The 21,411-nt window shown below is 41.4% G+C and overlaps 1 protein-coding gene across 4 annotated transcripts in view; it reads left to right on the top strand.

The window, feature by feature from the left end:
* Positions 1-21,411, top strand: part of DOCK8 (dedicator of cytokinesis 8) — a 193,513-nt gene that overhangs the window by 114,265 nt on the left and 57,837 nt on the right. For all 4 annotated transcript variants that reach the window (XM_019730243.3, XM_019730266.3, XM_019730259.3 and 1 more), the window contains 10 exons: positions 745-862; positions 2,262-2,332; positions 3,654-3,792; positions 4,414-4,515; positions 9,448-9,543; positions 10,263-10,497; positions 13,384-13,548; positions 15,231-15,400; positions 18,087-18,176; positions 20,380-20,475. In XM_019730243.3, coding sequence (XP_019585802.1) covers positions 745-862; positions 2,262-2,332; positions 3,654-3,792; positions 4,414-4,515; positions 9,448-9,543; positions 10,263-10,497; positions 13,384-13,548; positions 15,231-15,400; positions 18,087-18,176; positions 20,380-20,475 — 1,282 coding nt within the window. The remainder of the gene's footprint in view (positions 1-744; positions 863-2,261; positions 2,333-3,653; positions 3,793-4,413; positions 4,516-9,447; positions 9,544-10,262; positions 10,498-13,383; positions 13,549-15,230; positions 15,401-18,086; positions 18,177-20,379; positions 20,476-21,411) is intronic.

The following is a 21,411-nucleotide window of genomic DNA, read 5'->3' on the forward strand; positions in this document are numbered from 1 at the left end:
GTTCTGAGGTCAAAACATTTTTATCTGATGTTTTTCATTCAGTAATGTATCTCCAGAAGTTAGAATAGTGCCTGGGACATAGCATGTGCTAAATAAATCTCTACCCTCATAGAGCTTACCTTTAAGTGGAATATACTACTAATAATGCAAATAGAAAGAAAAAATATGCCAAGTTATCCTTAGCCTAGAACCTGCCCTGTAGTTGTTGGATATATATTATTTATGTTGTTGTCGCTGTGTATTGTTGTATAGCTAATTTGAACTGTCAGCTTGGATAGGAAAAGGAAGCTACACCGACACAGAGGAAGGCAGTGCCATTTAGAAACTGAAACTACCACGTAAAGATTAGAAAGGAAAAAAGCGAAAAAGAAGTGAATGACGCCATCATCTATGGTCATGAATTTTGTTTAAAATAAACTGAACCTTTTTTGCTTTTTTATCTATGTGTCAGACATATGATTACCTCTAGGCAGATTTACACATTCGAAGACATTAAGACTCTCTCAACGGCAGCAGACACATCTTTATAGGTAACAAAACAACGAACAATATTGGTTATTGTCAGATGACTACAGCGAGAAGGAAGAATCAACAACATCTCGCTCACTCCAAAAATAATTCACTTCTGAAAGAAAACCTCCTTCAGGAAAATCCCCTTATGCGTGCAGCCTTCAGCATTCACTGAAGAACTTGGTTCCAGTAAGCTGTAGGCCTTATTCATGGGTTCTTCATCTTCTTTTCCAGAAACCTTCTCTACGTCTACCCACAGAGGCTGAACTTCGCTAACAAACTGGCATCTGCCCGGAACATTACAATAAAGATCCAGTTTATGTGTGGAGAAGATGCTAGCAGTGCTATGCCGGTAAAGAGGGGAACAAGCGTTTGCCTAAAACCAGGGTGGACTGAGCTCCCCTTGTCCATTCACACAGATCAAATCCAAGGCTCACCCATGTGCAGAGTATGTCTCTCATGGACGGCACTGGTCAGCATGTGCAGGGCCCTTGTGGCTAGTCCAGAATTGGTCCCAGCCTCCTAATAAGGAAACAGGGTCAGTCTAAAGCGAAAGTCTTTCCTAACTTACTCCATGAGGAGCTGGGACATTTGGAAATGCAGATTGTACTAGAGGACTGAGGGACATCATAACGTCTTTCCACACCACCCTACCAGTATAGCGAGATGGGTGCAGTGTGTCAGCCATGTTTGCTGTACTTCCAGACGTGCACCACAGTCCACATCTACGGATAAAGTACTGCCTAGTGTTAATAAACACATACCTCTCGGCACCTTTTGGGAATGGATCTATACCCTGAGGCAAAATAGAAATCCAATAACAAGTATATAATGCAGTGTTCTCTCAGGAACCCAAAGTGCCAGAATTTGTGTGTTTTTTTAACCATCTGCCACTAAACGAGATGAATGGTTAACTATCATTGTTTTCTATAAGTCATAGAATTCAGTTACTGTATCTTTCTGCTGAAATAATTTTTCCAGTGCTTCCACTTTTTTTTTTTTTTTTTTTTTAAGCACCCTCCTGCTGTCTCACCTACATTCCCAGTGCAAGGTGTTCTCTTGCAGTGATGGTGGGAAAGAAGCCCTAGCGGAGTCTTCCCCTGGTTCTCTGTGCTCTGGCCCCTGGCAAGTCCACCAGAGCTGCCAAGTACACCTGAATGTAGTCCAGGTGTCCAGCCGGGGACGAGTTGGGGCCAAAGTCCTGCCTGTCCTTCCCTCACCAGGCCCTGGGACCCAGTATGGGGATTACTGTGTCTAATAGAAAGGGCCCTTTTCCCTTTTGCCCAAAGGTGAGTCAAATCATGTGCCTTTAGGGCTGCATGAGGCCCAAGGAGGTGTCTTCTTCTAAACAGCCCAAACAGGTGGACAGGCAAGCGTCGGTCCTGAGCACCTAAGTGACCAGACCAGTGCCTTTACAGGGAAAAGAGCCAGGGCCAGGGGTTTGTCACTGTGGGCAATGTGCTGTGACTTTGCCCGTTATATAGACCTCTAGGCGGGGAGACTGAATGGACAGACCACTGGTTTTCCAGTCTCACAACCTTATGGCCCTTGGTCACGAATAGAGCCCCTTGGAATCTCAGTTTACCCTTCATAACCAGTATATTGTGCAATTGAGCCAGTTTCAGAACTCAGCACTCTTAGGTTACAAAATACAGCCCTATGAGACCAGAACATGCTATTGGGCTGATGGTAGTTGATTTGCTATACCCCAATATCACTGATAATTTGGTCCTTTCTATGTTGGTGAACAGGTCATCTTTGGAAAATCCAACGGACCTGAATTTCTGCAGGAAGTATACACAGCCATTACATACCATAATAAGTAAGTGTATTTCAGAGTTCTAAACATATGCCAAGATTGTCTCATTCTCTCCAGGTTTTCCTGAATCATCTAGGTGATTCCTCCCAACAGGTTTCATAATTCAAGGACTAAGAGACGGAGGAAATTCACGCTTGTTCTATGGTTCTTCTATGTTAGAGATGCACAATTTTTGCCATTATCTAAGACTGGGAGAAGAACATACTGTGTTTCCCCAAAAATAAGACCTAGCCAGATCATCAGCTCTAATGTGTCTTTTGGAGCAAAAATTATTATAAGATCCGGTCTTATTTTACTATAATATAAGACTGGGTTTTTAATATAATGTAATGTAATATAATACAATATAATATAATACAATACCGGATCTTATATTAAGTTCTGCTCCAAAAGACACATTAGAACTGATTGTGCAGCTAGGTCTTATTTTCAGGGAAACACGGTATCTTCAAGAACCTAATATTGTTTTCACTTTTCTGCAGCCCTCTATTCTAGTATGATACAGAGAGGTTTTATGGTGTTCAATAAACAAATACATTTCCTAACTCGGCTTTGAGATGCTGGAGGGGGCTAGAAACAAAATCCAGCTCTCCTTTTTCTGTCTCTTTGTCTTCTACACACCGTTCCACACTTGCACCATTACCTACTATAAGAAAATTTAATTTGACCAAAGGGGAAATGGAATACTCATTATCATGTGGATAAATTGAGTTGCAACATAATGTCTAAACTATTATTCACATTTCACAGGTAGGGGAGGGGAATCTGTACAGGGCCAGACAGACTTGGGCTGGATCCTGGCCTGAAAACCTTGACCCATTTAAGTTTGCCTCTGAACTTATGTTCCTGGGTTGGGATGAGAAATAAATGAGTAATGTACATGAAGCCCTTGGTAAAGTGTCTGGGACTTCGTAATTCAGTCAAATCAGGTTTCTTCTCCTTCCTGCATCATTCATTTGTTTCTCCAAAATCCTTTGATGTGCTTCTCTCTGTTCTTTGGCTAGAGGTAGAAAAGGAGGTCACAGCAGGACTCTGCCCCTCATCCCTTTTCCAAATTAAGTTGTTGGATTTTTCCATTGTGTGCAGCAGTCCCACCCCCCAACAAAGCCTTTAGTTTGTGAGCACTCTTATGTATGTGAAGTGTATCTCGTGACACAGCTTGCTCTCAAGGACTTCCAGCTTAGGAGCAGAATGATGTAAAATATAAAGCAAAACGTGAAGCAGGCAAATTCTGAGGAGAAAGGTCCGTCACGTTACAATTTATAGTCAGAGAAGTCATTATTCTGGCTAAAAGTTATTTGTGTATCATGTGCTTTTGAAACAGGTCTCCTGACTTCTATGAAGAAGTGAAAATTAAGCTCCCTGCTAAGCTCACAGTAAATCACCACCTCCTGTTCACCTTCTATCATATCAGCTGTCAGCAGAAGCAAGGGGCCTCGGTAGAAAGTCTCCTCGGATATTCAGTGAGTCGTTTTCAACTTGCTAGTTCACACTGTCGTTCTTGGTGCATCCAAGGTCCCTGCAGAGATAAACAACTAAATTCTAGTCACTTACTTTTTTCCTGTCAGAAGTAGCAGAATGTGCCAAACCAGATTCTAGCAAAGAACAGACAGGACTTAGCAAATTACAGATTTCAGAAACGGAAGGCTAGTGGGTGATAGATATTGAAAGACACTCATTTATTTTTTTAAAAAAAGCATTGCAAAATCCATTATTTTCAAATTTTATATATGTGCTTCACATATAAAACTAGCTTTTTTTTTCCTCCAAGGAGAAAAAAGTTATTTCTTTTAAAAATATAAACGTTAAAATAAACATTGATGTTGTTCAGACACACACAAACATTGGCTTTCAAGAAAAATGCTACTACCTTGGCTCTGAAAGCAGTAAATCATTGATATTACCATCTCAGGAGCTCTCAGAGAATTTAACATGCAAAGAACTTGACATAAATTACTGCCAAAAAGAGTCCTGGTCAATATCTAATCATCGGTTAGTTGCATTTGATCATTGTGAGCTAGATAAATTGCCGGAATTATATGCTGTAATAAATACCACTTTATTCTTTACGTCATCTGTTTCAGTGGCTGCCAGTTCTCTTAAATGAACGTCTTCAAACTGGATCCTACTGTCTGCCAGTTGCCTTGGAAAAGCTGCCACCCAACTACTCCATGCATTCTGCAGAGGTAACCAGCAAGCTGGCAATCAGCTGTTTCTTGTCCGGCCATGGTTTTGGACCCCCTTTCCAGATCCACTTCCCTGTTCCTTAAACATGACCAAGGATGGTCGGCATGGTTTTGGGAACAATCATCTGTCAGCACATGGTGTTTTCTGAGAGCACATGGTTCTGATAGGATGGGAAAAATAGCTGGCTGTGAAAACTCATTCATTTAGATGTCACCAATTCAAAATGTTTAGTAAATGCAACCTGCACCTGAGGCAGCATTACCTTGCATTATCTACAACGAAGGGATTCATAGAATAATATACTGTGAAAGGGGTGGCAAATAGAGACCACTTGTGATAACAGCTGCTGTTGGCACAATCCTTATATAAGGTTCCGAGGCCAGATTTCACCAGTTTCTCTTCTGGGTCAATTGTCATAGTCCGCAAGTGGATAGTTGGGCTTGCATTCTTCTAACTATCCCAGTACCAACAGTCTTCCCTCCTCTTGTGTCCTGCATTGCCTGTTGTTGTTGTTTTTTTGTGTGTGTTTTTCAATTACAGTTGACATACAATATTAGTTTCAGGTATACAACATGGTGATTAGACATTTATATAACTTGCTAAGTGATCACCCTGATAAGTCCTGTACCTGTCTAGCACTATACATAGTTATTACAATATTATTGACTATATTCCCTATGTTTTACTTTACATTCATATGACTATTTTGTAGCTACCAATTTTCACTTCTTAATCCCTTCCCCTTTTTCACCCATCCCTTCAACACCCCCCACCCCCAATCTGGCAACCCTCAAAATGTTTTCTGTATCTATGAGTTTGTTTGTTCATTAATTTTGTTCTTTAGAGTCCGCATATAAGTGAAATCATATGGCATTTGTCTTCCTCTGTCTGAATTATTGCACTCAGCCTAACACCCTCTAGGTCCATCCATGTTGTTGCAAATGGCAAGATTTCATTCATTTTTATGGCTGAATATATTCCATTTATCCCTTCATTCATTGATGGACATCCAGGCTGCCCCCATATTTTGGCTATTGTAACTAATGCTGCAGTGAACATGTGGATGCACATGTCTGTTCAAAGTAGTGTTTTGGGTTTGTTCAGATAAATACCCAGAAATGGGATTACTGAGTCTTCCTTTGTTTCTTGTTATAGCCTTTATTTTAAAGTCTAGTTTGTTTGGTATAAGTATTGGTAATGCCAGCTTTTTTTTTTTCATTTTTTCATTTTCATGAAATATCTTTTAACATCACTTTACTTTCAGGTGTGTCTTTCTATCTGAAGTGAGTCCGTTGTAGGCAGCATCTGTAAGAGTCTAGTTTTCTTATCCATTTAGCCATACTATGTCTTTTGATTGGAGCATTTAATCCATTTTGATTTAATGTAATTGTTGATAGGTATGTCGTTGTTGCCATTTTATTACTCATATTTTTTATCTTTTTTTTTAAAGAAGTCCCTTCAACATTTCTTGTAATACTGGTTTGATGATGATGAGCTCCTATAGCTTTTTCTTGCCTGGGAAGCTCTTTATCTGTCCTTCAATTCTAAATGATAGATTTGCTAGGTAGAGTAATTTTGGTTGTAGGTCCTTACTTTTCATCACTTTGAATATTTCATACCAATCTCATCTGGCCTGCAAAGTTTTTGTTGAGAAATAACTTGACAGTCTTATGGGAGCTCCCTTGTAGGTAACTAACTGCTTTTCTCTTGCTGCTTTTAAGGTTCTCTCTTTGTCTTTAACCTTTTGCATTTTGATTATGATGTATTTTGGGGCTCATCTTGTTTGGGGCTCTCTGCCCTTCCTGGGCTTGTATGTCTATTTCCTTTGCCAGGTTAAGGGAGTTTTCTGTCATTATTTCTTGAAATAGGTTTTCAATTCCTTGCTCTCTCTTTTCTCCTTCTGGTACCCCTATGATGTGAATGTTGGTATGTTTGATGTTGTCCTAAAGGCCCCTTAAAAATCTCCTCATTTTTTTGGATATTTTTCCTTTTCGCTGTTCTGATTGAGTGTTTTCTGCTACCTTATCTTCCAAATTGCACTGCTTCATCTAATCAACTGTTGATTCCTCTAATATATTCTTCATTTCAGTTATTAATATTCTTCATTTCTGACTGATTCCTTTTTATGTTTTTCTGCCTCCATTTTTATGTTTCCTATCTTTTTGTTGAAGTTCTCCCTGAGATCACTGAGCATACTTATAACCAGTGTTTTGAATTCTGCATCTGGAAGATTGCCTGTCTCCATTTTGTTTAGTTCTTTTTCTGGAGCTTTGTTCTGTTCTTTCATTTGGGACATGTTTCCTTGTTTCCCCATGTTGGCTGCATCCCTGTGTTTGTGTCTATGAATTGGTATTGGTGGAGTGGCCTTATGTAGTAGGTGTCCTGTGGGGCCCAGATGCACAGTCTCCCTGGTCACCTGAGCTGGGTGCTGCAGATGTGTCCCTTGTGTGGGTTGTGTGTGCCCCCATGTTGCAGTTTAGCCTTGGTTGCTGTTTGCACATCAGCGAAAGACAGTGACCCTTGGGCTGTTCTGCAAAACATTACAAAAGAGCCATGGACCGCACCAGCACCAGCTCTCATCTTCTCAGTCTAGTTGGTATAGATTTACACCAATGAGTATTATTTTGAAGCAAGTCCCAGATATCATATCATTTCATTTATAAATATTTTACTATGTATCTAAAAAGATAAGGGCTCTTTTTCTAAACAATCACAATACCATTGTTACGCCTTAAAATTAGTAATTCCTTAATATCTTCAAATATCCAGTCAGTGTTTAAATTTCCAATTATCTTATTACGTCATATTTTTATTTTCAGTTGCTTGTTTGAATGAGGATCCAAATAAGGTCCATACATTGCTATTGGTTGGCATGTCTTTTAAGACTCTTTTAATCTATAGAGTTCCCTTCATATCTTTTATTTTCCTTGCAGTTTTCAAATTGAAGAATTCCCGGGAATTTGAATTTAGTTCCAAGCTTTACAGTCAACTCTCTTACCTACTCTGACTACCCATTCCCCATCCCCAGGCTATTCTGTTTTTCTCTTGTTTCCTTTTTTCTCTGGAGAGAGAAGCTTTCTTTGCCCTGGGCTACAGGACTGTGCCTGGATTTAGACCAAAACTGCTCTCCGCAGAACCACCTGATGTTAACCAGAATGCATTCACAGACATTCCCTGATTACTCTTTATGATTTGGACACACAGTCCCTTCTGGTGCCCTCAAAACCACCTTTGCACCATCAAGCTGCATTCCAATCTCTTAGAGCCTTCAGCTTAGCTTCTTAATGCTGTAGACAAACCTGAGTTTTAGAGACAAAGAAACTTTGATCCAAAATCCAGATTCTGCCACTCCCTAGCTGTATCGTATAGGCAAATTGCTTACTCTCTCTGCATCTCAAAGATGAAATCTAGCCCATACCTGCCTATAAGGTTGCTGTGGGTGGGCGTTAAATGAGATAATGCATATCAAGCAGCAAACTCTGTGCTTAAGTAAATATTAGTTTCTTTTTCCTACTTACCCTAAGCTATCTTTATTGATAAACCCTCAGTTGCTCCTAAAATCCTTTAGACCTCTACTGTCCAAGAGAGTGCTATTAGCCACATGTGGCTATTAAAATATGGTTACTCCAAACGGAAAATGTGCTGTCACTATAAAATACAAACTGGGTTTCAAAGGCTTGGTAGAGAAAAAAGAATGTAAAATATACCATTCATAATTTCTATATTGATTACATATTGAAACAGTAATCTTTAGGCGATATTGGGTTACATGAAACATAGGATTAAAATTATTATCCTATGTTCCTTTTTAATTTTTGAAATGGGGCTACTAGAAAATTTTATATGACGTGTGTGGCTGATCTTGTATTCTTAGTGGGCAGTGCTACTTTAGCTCATAGACGGCAGACTCTGCTGTCCTCAGGAGTTCGACTCGTTACTGAGTGCCAGGTCCTGGTGGAATTTGTTCATGCTGGAGATTGTTCATCTCAGGTCACAGCTGCTCCTTCGCTCCACAGATCAGTGCCATTCTGGGATGCAAGCCCAATGTCTTCATATCTTCTTCCAGTTCTCAAAAGAATTAGAAAAACAGGCTTTCGTGTGAAATTTTCTGACTTTTAAATGTTGGCAACTAATTCAAAACGTTTCCAACACTGGGCCAAACAGAACTTATTGCTGGGCTGGATCCAGCTTTGGACCCCAGTTTATGACTCTGTCTTAGAGAGTTCCAAAGGCTTGCCACCCCATGCATACCTCCTACCCCTGCAAATACAGCATACTTCCTTCCATCAAAATGCAAGAGACACAAAATCCACATTCACATGGCTGTGCCAAGCGATGCCCTCCTCACCCAACACTGTCAGATGTCTCTAGAGGAAGACAATTCCAAGGGAATTTAAGGCAAGAATGGTCTCCAAGGACTCCAGAGCTATTGATAACATAAATGGTATAAAAGAGTCATTTTAAATAATTAAAGCAGGATGGCTACTTGGAAACATTTTGTTAAAAGAGAAAGTAATTGCAGGCGCTCAAAAGCATTAAAGTTTTATGTTGTGTAAAGATACACTTTGTCCTGACATTCCTGATGAATGAGGACATCGCTGTCATATGACTTTATTTCAATTCCTGGAATCAAGAATTATTAATGCCGGTTAAAAGCTTAAAGACAGATTGCTCAGTTCAAATCCCTCATTTCAACATGAGAAAACAAAGGCCCAGAAAGTTTAATTGACTTGTCAAAGTAAAAATGACTAGTTCAGTACAGAACTGGACTTGAACCCAGGGCTCCTAATTCCAAGTCCAGTTATATTAGTTTTCTGGGGAGTTTACTATTTGTATAACCCCGACACTTACAGTCAAGTTGCTTCGCTCTGCTTATTAGTAATCAGAAAAAGGGATTGAATTGCTAATCTTTTTTCTTTTCTTTAACTCAGAAAGTCCCTGTACAGAATCCTCCCATTAAGTGGGCTGAAGGACATAAGGGAGTATTTAATATTGAAGTACAAGCTGTTTCTTCTGTTCACACCCAGGTAAGAACCATCAAGGTGCACTTCACATCAGAGCCAGAGGACTGATAATGAGGATGGGCCTCGGTAGAGAGACCCCTAAGGACAGTCCAGTGAAAAGATCAATGAAAATCTTCGTGCGTGGCTAAAACAAAATAACCTTTGGTTCTTATAAGCCTGTTCAGGTTGTATTTGTTGTTCAAATGTAAAGAACTTATAAAAAGGTTGAACACTTAACTGAAGGAACCCAGTACCTGCACTGTTGGCTGAGAAATTGTGGGGAACCTTCATTTGAAGCCTCTGTCTCATTTCCGTCTGTAATTTTCCATTCTATCTCATTTCCCATCGTATCTTATTTCCCTCTGTAATTCTGCCATTTCACCAGCCTTTCTTTTTTTCACTTCTACAGTCCCTCCTTTTCCTGCCACTGTTTGAGTTTTGCCTCTGCGTAGACCCCTTTTTGGCCTGTATTTGCTTACCCGGTGTGCTTGCCTCGGCTCACAGAATACGTCAGAGTCCAAATTATTTTCTTCAGTGAGAAATTACTGGGATGTTCACTTTTGTGCATCCCACTCTACAAAGCAGTCAGTAACCTTGTTGTAAAACGTCCGTGTCTTAGAACTTCTGGTCTGAAACATTGGATAAGAGGTTCTGCCTATAAGGAGCTATCTGATTGTGGTTATGAAGTCACTGGTGAACGTTGATGGGCTAAGACCCATGAGGCCTGCTGTCTGCCTTCCCAGGACAACCACCTGGAGAAGTTCTTCACCCTCTGCCACTCCCTGGAGAGCCAGGTGACCTTCCCCATCCGCGTGCTGGATCAGAAGATCACCGAGACGGCACTGGAGCACGAGCTGAAGCTCAGCATCATCTGCCTCAACTCCTCCCGCCTGGAGCCCCTCGTGCTCTTCCTGCACCTGGTGCTGGACAAGCTCTTCCAGCTGTCCGTGCAGCCCATGGTCATTGCTGGCCAGACAGGTAGGAGCCTGTGGGGCTGGGAGGAGGCCGGCCGTGCCTGGTGTTAGGAAACACGGTTTTCCAGAAATCCTGGGAGCAGGGGCCGTGTAATCTTCCCTTCTGGTCATGATGTGAGTCCAAGGGAGGCCAAGTCCAGTGCTATTTTTTTTTTTTTTTTGAGACTTTCTGGATGTTATAAAAAAAAAGTGATAGAATACTTAAAATTATCACTTTTAAAATAAATGTATTGAATGATTAGAGGCAACCTTTCAAATTCCATTCCTGGTCGTTGATGGGTTTCTTTTACTTCTAAGATATTTTTGTTTTCTTGACCAACAAGGAAATATAATGTTTTAAAGAAGAGGACAACTCGTGTTAAACGGAAGGAAAGAAACTCTCTCAATTGAAATGCAATGTAATCAGTTTTTTACATTGAGATATAAGGCACATACCGTAAAATTCACAAAAGTGTATGATTCAGTGGTTTTTAATATATTGACAAGGTGTGCAACCATCACTGCTACCTGATTCCACAACGTTTTCATCAGCCCCAAAGGAAACTCCATACTTCTTAGCAGTTACTCCCCATTCACCCCTCCCCTCAGCCTCTGGCAACCAGTCATCTGCTTTTCTGTCTTCCAGTATATTTTAAGTGCTCGCCTTTTAACAAATCAATACCAAATACAATGTGTGACGCTTCCTTTGGAAATAATGTCGTGTAAGACGGGGGTTCCTTGGTTCTCCTGACTCCAGCAGAGGCAGACAGGCTTCTGTAGGGCATTTTGTCTGACACTCTTTCGAGCTGGGCTTGTATCACTCTGTGCTTGCGAGTTCAGCAGATGTCTCTTGGGTACCATTTGTGCTCCCAGGACTGCTAACCGTCATATGCTCCACAGTAATAATCGAGAGCGTGTTTGACCTCAGAGGACTGGCAATATGGTGATGAGCCGCAGCAGAGGACAAGTGTCCTCAAAAGGACATAGCTACATTGGGTTGGGGGACATGAAAACATTCATCTGGGAGGATGAAGGAGGCCCCTGGGAAGAAGACAATGTTTGAGATGGCCTTGAAGGAGGGGTAGAGGGAAAGCAGCCAAAATGTGGACAGTTAAATGAGCATGGCAAAAGTGAGAAACAGAAAAGCAGGGGAGCGCCAGGAAAGGCGTAAATAGCACAATTGGGCTATGGAAGATGAGTAACCTGGTGGGGGGCGGGGGGGGGGGGGGCTGCATGCTGAACTCGTTGGCTTTCAGAGCCAGAGAAGAGTGTGTCTTCTTTATCCCTGGATTTGCATTGTATCCTAGGATGCATCTTTTGTGGTTTCCACAGAGAAGGCATCCTATATTGTAGGCTAGCTAACATTTCACATGTGTAGCGGTCACCTTTCTAGCTAGATTCCAGCAGAGTGGTGACCTCTACTCTCCCTAGATTTCTTTCTATGCCTCCCACATATGTGTCACACTGCTCTGTATGTCTCAGCTATTTAATACAGACTTGTGTAGTAGACAAAGTGTTCATTCACACATTTTGAGCCTCTCCTCAGCAAGTTGCCACCTTGTCGTGGAGACAACAGGGTGTCGGGACAGGAAGACTGAGTAGAGGCATCTGGAGTAGAAGCATTTATTCAGACCTGTTTGTGTCAGGCACTGTGGAAGGCACAGTGGGGAGACCAGAAAGTACTTTGCCCCAGCCGGGCTTCCAGCCTGCTCAGAGACATAGGATTTACCACCAGAAACAGCCAGAAAACCTTGTGATTTGGTGTCGCTTAAGCCTGTATTGAGTGGGGTCAGAGGCTTTGTGGAGGGGATGGGATTGTGTCAACCACCGAAGTGTTGGTGTGAACTGATGGGTGGGAGCAAGGATGGCTTTCTAGGTGAGGACAACAGCATGAGCAAAATCACAGAAACAGCAGACATGTGATGGGGACGATACGTTCAGAGCCTCATGTTAAAGGAAGTTGAATTTGAGCAGAAAAGGGTCCACGGTTGGATAAACAGGGTAGAGCCAAACTGTGGAGTGCTGAAGCTCCAGAACAAGAGAGTGTATGTGGTAAATCAATCCTTTGCAAAGGTCCACTGTAGAGACGGACATAATACACATACATTTTTAGATCAATCTGTACACCAGTACAGAGTCTGTGTTCTGCAACAGTGCATCTCAAACCATAGTGGGCATGAGAATCACCTGGGCATCTTAAAGTGCAGATTCTGACTCAGGGGCTGTGGGGAGGGGCCTGAGATTGTGCATTTCTAACAGGCTCCCAGGTGATGGTGACGATGTCTCTGCAGATCTCACTAAGTACTGTGTTTTCCCGAAAATAAGACCTAGCCAGACAATCAGCTCTAATGCATCTTTTGGAGCAAAAAATAATATAAGACCTGCTCTCATTTTACTATAATATTAGACCAGGTATATGATATGATGTGATGTGATGTGATGTGATGTGATGTGATGTGATGTGATGTGATGTGATGTGATGTGATGTGATATGATATGACGTGATATAATGTATAATATAATACTGGGTCTTATATTAATTTTTGCTACAAAAGACGCATTAGAACTGATTATCCCACTAGGTCTTATTTTCGGGGAAACAGGGTAGAACCCGTTCACAACATGGTTTAGAGAGGAGAGGATGTCTGAATAGCCTCACATCTTTGTCATGAAAAACCGCAGTTCTGGCAGGAGGAGGAAGATGAGGGAGGACATGTGAAGTCACTGGCAGTCAGCAGAGCCGGCACGCTGGAGCTGCCTAAAACCCTCGTCCTGCCCTAGGCCGTCATCTTGACCAGCCTAGTTCCTTTGGTCAGCAGTCAGGACACCTTGTCACTGCCCCCGAGAACATTCCACCTCGGGTTATTAAGGACTGACTGTGAAGCTGCCCGTTTTTATCTTGGTTCCTCAGCCAACTTCTCACAGTTTGCCTTCGAGTCCGTGGTGGCCATCGCCAACAGTCTGCACAACAGCAAGGACCTGGGCAAGGACCAGCACGGGCGGAACTGCCTGCTGGCCTCCTATGTGCACTACGTCTTCCGGCTGCCCGAGCTGCAGAGAGACCTGCCCAAGTCAGGTAGCGTGGCCTCCAGGGCGGGAGGCTGCTGGGCAGGGCATCCGCAACCCACCTCAGGGCCGCGGAATTCCGGTTAAAATAAAAAGCCCGAAAGTTACATTTTATTTTTCAGAATGACGCAGAACTAACGGGAATGTTAAAGTGAAAAGTTTATGTCTAGATGTTTCTCTCTTGCTTTCTTTCTGCCTCGTTCCTCCTTTTTCTACTCTAAGCACTTGTTTTTCCTGCCTGTTTGATAATCCCTCATTGGTCTTTACCCAGTTGGGATTTTCTGATTCCGTTAGGATCTCTTTTCTAAACAATTGTCTTTAATATATAGCTAACATACGATATTATATTAGTTTCAGGTGTACACCATAGTTATTCAACATTTATATACCTAAAGGAGCAGTCACCGTTAAGTCCAGCAACCATCTGACAATGTACCACGCTCACAATATTATTGACTATATTCCCCATGCTGTACATTACATCCCCATGACTTATTTGTTTTATACCTGGAAATTTGAACCTCTTATTCCCCTTCACCTTTTCGCTCCCGTTTTAAATTTTTTAATTACAGTTGACATTTAATATTATTTTATATTAATTTCAGGTGTACAGCATAGTGGTTAGACATCTATATGATTTAAGTGATCCCCCTGACTAGTCTAGTACCCACCTGGCACTACATAGTTATTACCATATTACTGACAATATTCCCTATACTTTATGTCACCATGACTATTTTGTAACTACCAATTTGGGCTTCTTAATAGGATCTCTTTTTCAAAATATGGAGAAATGGCAACAGATGCCTAGGATTTTAGGATAATAACAATAAGAAAAATAATATATATATTCAACAGTAATGATAAGCAGTGGGTCCTAAATTTTTCATTATGAAAAAATAAATCCCTTCTCTCATTTCCCTCAAACTAAACTTTTGAAATAATAATAATCCATTTCTCCACTCTTCATTATTTACATAGGTAATAATCAAACAGAACTTTTGGTCAGCATGATATAAGAAGTAGCATCAACAAGTTCACAAAGTTTCAGGTCCTAACAAAGAAACTTGGCATTTTTATTAGTCCATGCAGCCTCAATTCTAGTAAACCAGCAACTTTTATTGCATTTTTTAAAATACTGGTAATATACCATAGACTCACATAATCCCTTTTGAAGACATATAAATACTTAAAGGTGGAAAACACCAATATATAGTATGTACTTATCCTCATAAGGTTCAGATGATTCCTTGGATTCTTAAATCTCAGAAAATCTTACTGTACCACTTTTAAAGTTGTCATTATTTACATATTAGTAAAATGTATCCACATTTCCGGCTTGTCTTGAGAAATCAGAAGCTCTGGCAACCCTGGAGGCTACTTCCCCATGGCAATAAGAGGCTGGAGCTGAGTAGCAGCCCCTGCCTTTGGAGGAGGCGTGTGTTTCCAGTTTGCCGCAGTCCTCACCACTCCTTACTGCCTTACACCCTATCTACTTCTCTCCAAAACATTGCCTCCCTGGGCTCCCCTAGGCATTTGATAAGAAAACCCTAATTCCAAGGCCTATTCCAAGACCTAACCTAGTACCTTTGCATTCCACGATCTATCCTATCCCTCTTCGGTTCCTTCTCAAGCCCAGTAAGTGACTCTGACCTCCTTTCTGTTGACATGTCTGTACCTGGTGGGGTGCAGGTGGCCCCGCTGCCCTCCCTGACCCTCGCTACCACACATATGGACGCACATCTGCTGCCGCTGTGAGTTCGAAGCTGCTGCAGGCCCGGGTGATGAGCAGCAGTAACCCAGACCTCGTGGGGACACACTCTGCAGCAGACGAGGAAGTTAAGAACATCATGTCTTCAAAGGTAAGGATAACGTCAAACCCTGGAAAGTGACGTGGGCTTTAACACTTAGAGAAACAACACAACATCAAACACTGCTGCTGCTCACTGTGTTGGTCAAATGCTTTAGTGCTTAGCTTTAGGGTTATGAATGTTCTTTTCTTTAGAAGTGATTGAGGCCATTCTGAAAGATGCAGAGACAAGACTGGTGTTTTGAGGATCTGCGCAGTTAGTTAGCTGTGGTAGGATGTTTATAGGGGATAGATGGTTTAGCCACAGGGAGTGACGAAGTCTCATGAATTTTATTTCCAAAGAAAAGAATCATCTTTAACTTTTTTTGACTCCTAGAAAGGCATTTTTTATTTTATTTCATTTTTTCATGTCTGTCTTTTGCACTCATTAACATCCATAGATTGATTATCCCATATAATAATCCCAAAGAGCAAAGCCAAATTTTATAAACAAATAAAAACTAAAATCCTGAAAGGGTTGGTGACTTGCCCTATACTTTTTTTCTGCCATGGATTCTTTGGCTTTTCTAGATAAACTTTTTTATTTTATAGCAGTTTTAGAGTTATAGAATTATTGTGAATATAGTACAGAATGTTTTTGTCTACCACATACCCAGTTTCCCTGTTACTGATATTTTCCATTATATAGTACTTTTGTCACAGTTAATAAACCAATATTGATATATTATTATTATTATTAACTTAATTTCATATTTATTCATATTTTCTCAGTTTTCCCCTAATACCCTTTTTCTGTTCCAGAATACCATATTATATTTTGTAGTCATGTCTCCTTAGGCTCCGCTTGGTTGTGACAGTTTCTTAGACTTCCCTTGTTTTTGATGACCTTGACAATTTTGAGGAGTACTGGTCATGTATTTTGTATAATGTCATTTGAAATTTTAGAGATCATGAAGTAATTCACATACCATAAAATTCACCGCTTTTAAAGTGTATGATTCAATGTTTTGTTTTGTTTTTTTCACAAATCTACCATGAATTCTTAGTCTGAAATTTCTTTCTAGTTACCTGTGGCCTCAAAGTGGCTAAGCTTTTAGAGTCCTATCATTTCCCCTGATGAAGATAAATCAGACTCTCTGGGTTTTGACAGTTTCCCATACAAAATCCACCCACTTGAGACAGTCTGTTGTAAGAAAGGGAATCAGGACACCAGGGGTGGGTCGACTCTGACACCAGCCAGCCATGTGGTCATGGGCAAGCCAGTTCTTGCCCTGGGCCTTGTCCTCATCTCTGCTGAGGTTCTGAACCCTGGCTGAACTCAACATTATCATCTATGCATCTTTGAAAAGCACTGGATCCACACCCTCCCCTCCCCACCCCCAGAGATGCTGACGATGTATAGTTTGCACCTTAAGAAATTGTTCATATTCTGCCCTTTTTGACTCACAAAATAAACCGAGGGAGGCACTGGAGATGGCTCGTACCAGTTCCTAAGAGCTGATTGTTCAATTAGCAGAATTTTTTGAACCAGTTGTTAAACACAGACATTAAAAAATAAATTATATGAACTAGCAATTAAGTTATAGTACAAACAAAGGTAACCTAAATGCAATGGGGTATCCTGAATTGTATCTTGGAACAGAAACAGGACATTAGTGGACAAGCTGCTGGAATCTGTTTAAAGTCTGTAGTTTAGTTGACAGTAATGTGCCAGTGTTCATTTCTGAGTCTCGACAAACATATCATAGTTGTATAAAATATTAACATTAAGGGAAGCTGGGCAAAGGGTGTACTGGAACTTTCTGTACCACCTTTGCACTTATCCGTACATCTAAATTATTCCACTTTAAAAAGTTGGTACTCAAACTTATCCCTTCCTAATTATTCTATGACATTTTCCTATTATCTATGTTCTTGAGGTTATTTTTGCCTATTGTATCTGTCCGGTGGCAATACTATATAACCGTTTGCTACTGCATATCCCTTCTCGACATTGTATCCAGTGATGTCACGTTACCTTAAAATCAGCCATGATGGAAACAGTTACAGCACAGAAATTGGCCAATGGTATAAGTGAGCCCCTCCCCAGTGAACTGGTTGTTAAACACTTGCCAACACACCATGGTTCAATCTCATATTTAAGATCCCTTTAAGCAATATACTTTGCTGATTAATCGTCCAAGGGACAAGTGGTCTGCAGTTATCATCAACAACCTGGATCATAATGGTTTCTTTAATTAAAGTAAAAATATTAAATTTCTATGTAGACTGAGTTAAGAATTTTCTAACGGTTTTGTAGTGAGGGGAGAATATTTAGGCCGAAGTGGTTTTTGACAATTTCTTAAATACCGAGTCTCGGAGGCTAGGTACAGTACCGTACTACCCCACAGAGGGGCTCTGTTCCCACACGCTTTTTCTCTGCTCTCCCAATAAAGTCACAGACTGAATGCTGAAGGGACTCTTAAGCATCCCCTGGTACTTAACCTAGGTTTCAACGAGAGGTTACTACACACCAAACGGTTGAGTGGTTATCTCAGGAGCAAGTAGCATTAGGCGTAATTTGACCTTCTTTGTCTTGTTTTATATTTATTTATGACAATTGTTTTACCTTTGTAACCAGAAAAAAAGTAGGAAGCTTATTAAAAATGAGTTCTGAGGATGTGGTTTCCAGGCTGCTGTCTCATCTTTCCAGTTAACCACTGTCAGTGGACTGTTGAGTCATGGTTTGTGTGTTTCAGATTGCTGATCGCAACCGGATGTCTTACTATTGCTGTAACAATAATGATGCTCCGTGTGCGACCGGAGCCCCAAGGCCAGCCAGCAAAAAGGTACTGAGCAGGGCAGCATGAGGATAATCGGCCTGCGTCTGCTTCCCGCCACACACACGCACACACGCACACATTTTGCAGGCCCTGTCTCTCATCCCCCATTTTTTTGACCATATAATTACCTGTTAACTCAGTGGTTCTCCAAATTGCCATGCATCAGAAATACCTGGGTGGTTTGTTAAAACTGATTGGTGGACCCGACTCCCAGCGTTTTGATTCAGCAGATCTGAAGTGGGGCCCAAGAGTTTACATTTCCAATAAGCCCCCAGATGATGCTGGTCCAGGGACAACACTTGGAGAATCACTGCGTTAATTTCTTTTTTGGTAGAAGGTGAGCTGGAAACAAATAATTAGGTATCATTTATTACAATACTGCCTATATCAAAGGAATATGAAAAGCATCCTCATAATTCTAATCAGCCTTACTTATGAGTTCAGAGACCTTACTAACGGTCAGACTGCTCATTAGAACTCCTTATATTAACAAAATTGTCCAATCATAGTCATGGCCTGTGTGGTCTAAGGGGTGGGGTAAGGGGGAAACTGTCTGGTTCAAGTTTTCTTCTCTGCCAGGAACCCAAGAGTCTCAACTTTATAGCAGCTGCTTACGTTAAGGTCTTGAGTGTCTTTCAAGATTCCTGTTACAATGGAAGGCATTTGCAACAGCTGATTCCATAGGGAAATGTATATTGAAGGAAATGTATAGGCAAGGAAGGAATGAACCCCAGCATAGCTGACTTTGGACTGAGTGAGGGAAAGATCAAGCTTGGGGACGCCCTTCCAGGGCTGCAGACTGCAGCAACTCAAGCACTGAAAATCTGGGGAGAAGAACCAGGAGTTAACTGTGAAAGAAGGGAAAGAAGGTACAGCTAGGTGCTGAAAATAATTCTCACTTACTCTACAACTTAGCTGTGAGCTTTGCAGTGACTGATTATAGGTGCCATTTTCCTTTTTAAAACCATGATTTGCCTACAGCCTGACTACCTTCAGACAGAGCCTGACTTCTGGGCACAGTCATATTTGGCTTTGCAATTGCTTTGTTCTAACTTGGTTTCTGGTCATTTCAAAGACCAGAAGAAAATCATTTCATTTCAGAGCGATGCTTAGCCAGTGTGTTTTCCTGCACGCAGAGCTGGTTGGCTATTTTCTGTAACCTCCAGAGCAATGTGTTCTTGTAATAATGTTGCCCAGTAAGCAGCATAAATTACTTTAAGAAGCAGTTTATCCTTCTCTAATCTCTTCTTGCCATAAGACTCTGGCAGTCAAACTGACCTATTTTCCAGAGGTTATCTTTGAAGCTGGTGGCGCGTGTCTTTCCTACAGGGAGAAGACCTGTGTGCAGCCAGGTTACATCGTGTGCACTCTTAGAACACCTGCTAAGTTAACACTCAGCTTCTCGCCTCTCCCAGCTGGCAGAGCTTCATTTAAGACTCCCAACAGCAAATAAATGTGTTAACGTGTATTAAGATTACAAAGGTTTCACTCACCTGGCAGAATAAGCTTCAGCATTGTCCATTCATCACCAGTACCCAGTGGAGATGTCAATAGTTAGAATACCCAGACATCTGCACATAGATTTTCCATTTGTCTCCTTTTAGCTTAGCTGAGTAACTCTCAAATTTTAATGTGCATAAGCATTAGTAAATTGGGTTGTATGCATACTGTACATTATGGATAACTTAAGGGTTGGTCAGGGCAATCTTCGCTATCATCAATTTTTGTTTTAGGTGTTGAATTTAGAACTCATCTGCCACATCAGCCAATACCCTAGGATGTGGTATTGGGGTGTTCAAATAGTTTTAGCTTTCTCACCAACAGATTTTAAGGATGAGAAAACTGAGGGCAAAGAGACGAATGGCTTGCACATGGTCACAGGATCTGAGAGGAAATGCACAGACAGTCCTCGTTCTGACTGTTGCCCCAGGATACAGACTCACGCCCATGCTGAGTCCTTCAAACCCAGCCCTCCTGTACGATACCATCACCAACGTCCTCCTACCTACCTGAAATGTCCTCCAGTCTCCGGTTATTTCAGCACTGGCTTTGCCATCCACCTGTGGTCTAGCACATCTAGGACACATGCGTCAGTAACTAATAAGTGATTACAAGTGGCCAAAAAAGAAAAGAGGTGTTAGTATATAAAGCATTTGTCCTTACAGACGGTCATTACAGGAACTTAATGTTTTTTGTGTCTGTTGTCTAGCATTTTCACGAGGAGCTTGCCCTGCAGATGGTGGTCAGCACTGGCATGGTGAGAGAGACTGTCTTCAAGTATGCCTGGTTCTTCTTCGAGCTTCTGGTGAGATTCTTGCATATTTACCTCTCGGCTCAATAGGACATGAAAAGCCGATTGCAGAAAGGCAGTGAAATGGCCCATGTTAGGAATGGACATTTTATCCACTGAGTTGCTCCCTCTGAAAAGCTGGGATCATTCCTTAAAATCTAATTCTCCTTCACTCCTCCACCCACCTTCCACCAAATTGTGTTGATTCTGCCTTGAAAATCCATCTCCAACCTGTCACTTTTCACCATCTTCACCACCGGCCACCTGGTCCAGCCACCATCACCTCTCAGGTGCCTCTCGCGATAACTTCCTCGTTCTCCTGCCTGCATTCATATTTGCCCTAGCCTATCCATTCTGCAGAGGGCTCCCAATATTAAACAGATAATGTCACTGTCCTTTTTAAAACCCTTCAGTGATTTTTAGACTGCTGGAGATAAAGCACACATTTTTGTCATGGCCTCCAAAGCCCTGGTGGAATTCTGTTTACCTCCATCTCTAACCTCGTCTCATGCCATATCCCTCCCCCTCATTCAGCTACATTGTTCCCCTTTGGGTTCTTTGAAGAGGCCAAGACCTTTTCAGCCTCAGAGGCTTTTTCAGATTCTCTCTCCCCTCCCGACCTTTCATCCCCACCCCATGCACACACTTTTCGGGGGTCTTTTCTTTAGGTTTCAACATAAATGTCACCACGTCCAAGAGGCCTTGTCCAACCACCTTATACTGTAACATGTCTTCCACTCTATTATTCTCTTTTTAAACACCCTTCTGGCACTTTATTTCCTTTCTCACACTTACCACAATTTGTAATTGCTTTTCTGTCTTTCCTATTAGATTTCTAGGATTTGGGTATCTTCTTCACTATCCTATCCCTAGCCCTAGCACATGGCTTGGTATCATAAAAGCATCAACTAATGTTTGTTGGAGAAAAAAAAGAAACTTGTAGATCTGTTT

The sequence above is a fragment of the Rhinolophus sinicus genome, chromosome 16, assembly GCF_057876585.1.
Source record: "Rhinolophus sinicus isolate RSI-liver-muscle chromosome 16, RSI-T2T, whole genome shotgun sequence".
Classification (NCBI taxonomy): domain Eukaryota; kingdom Metazoa; phylum Chordata; class Mammalia; order Chiroptera; family Rhinolophidae; genus Rhinolophus; species Rhinolophus sinicus.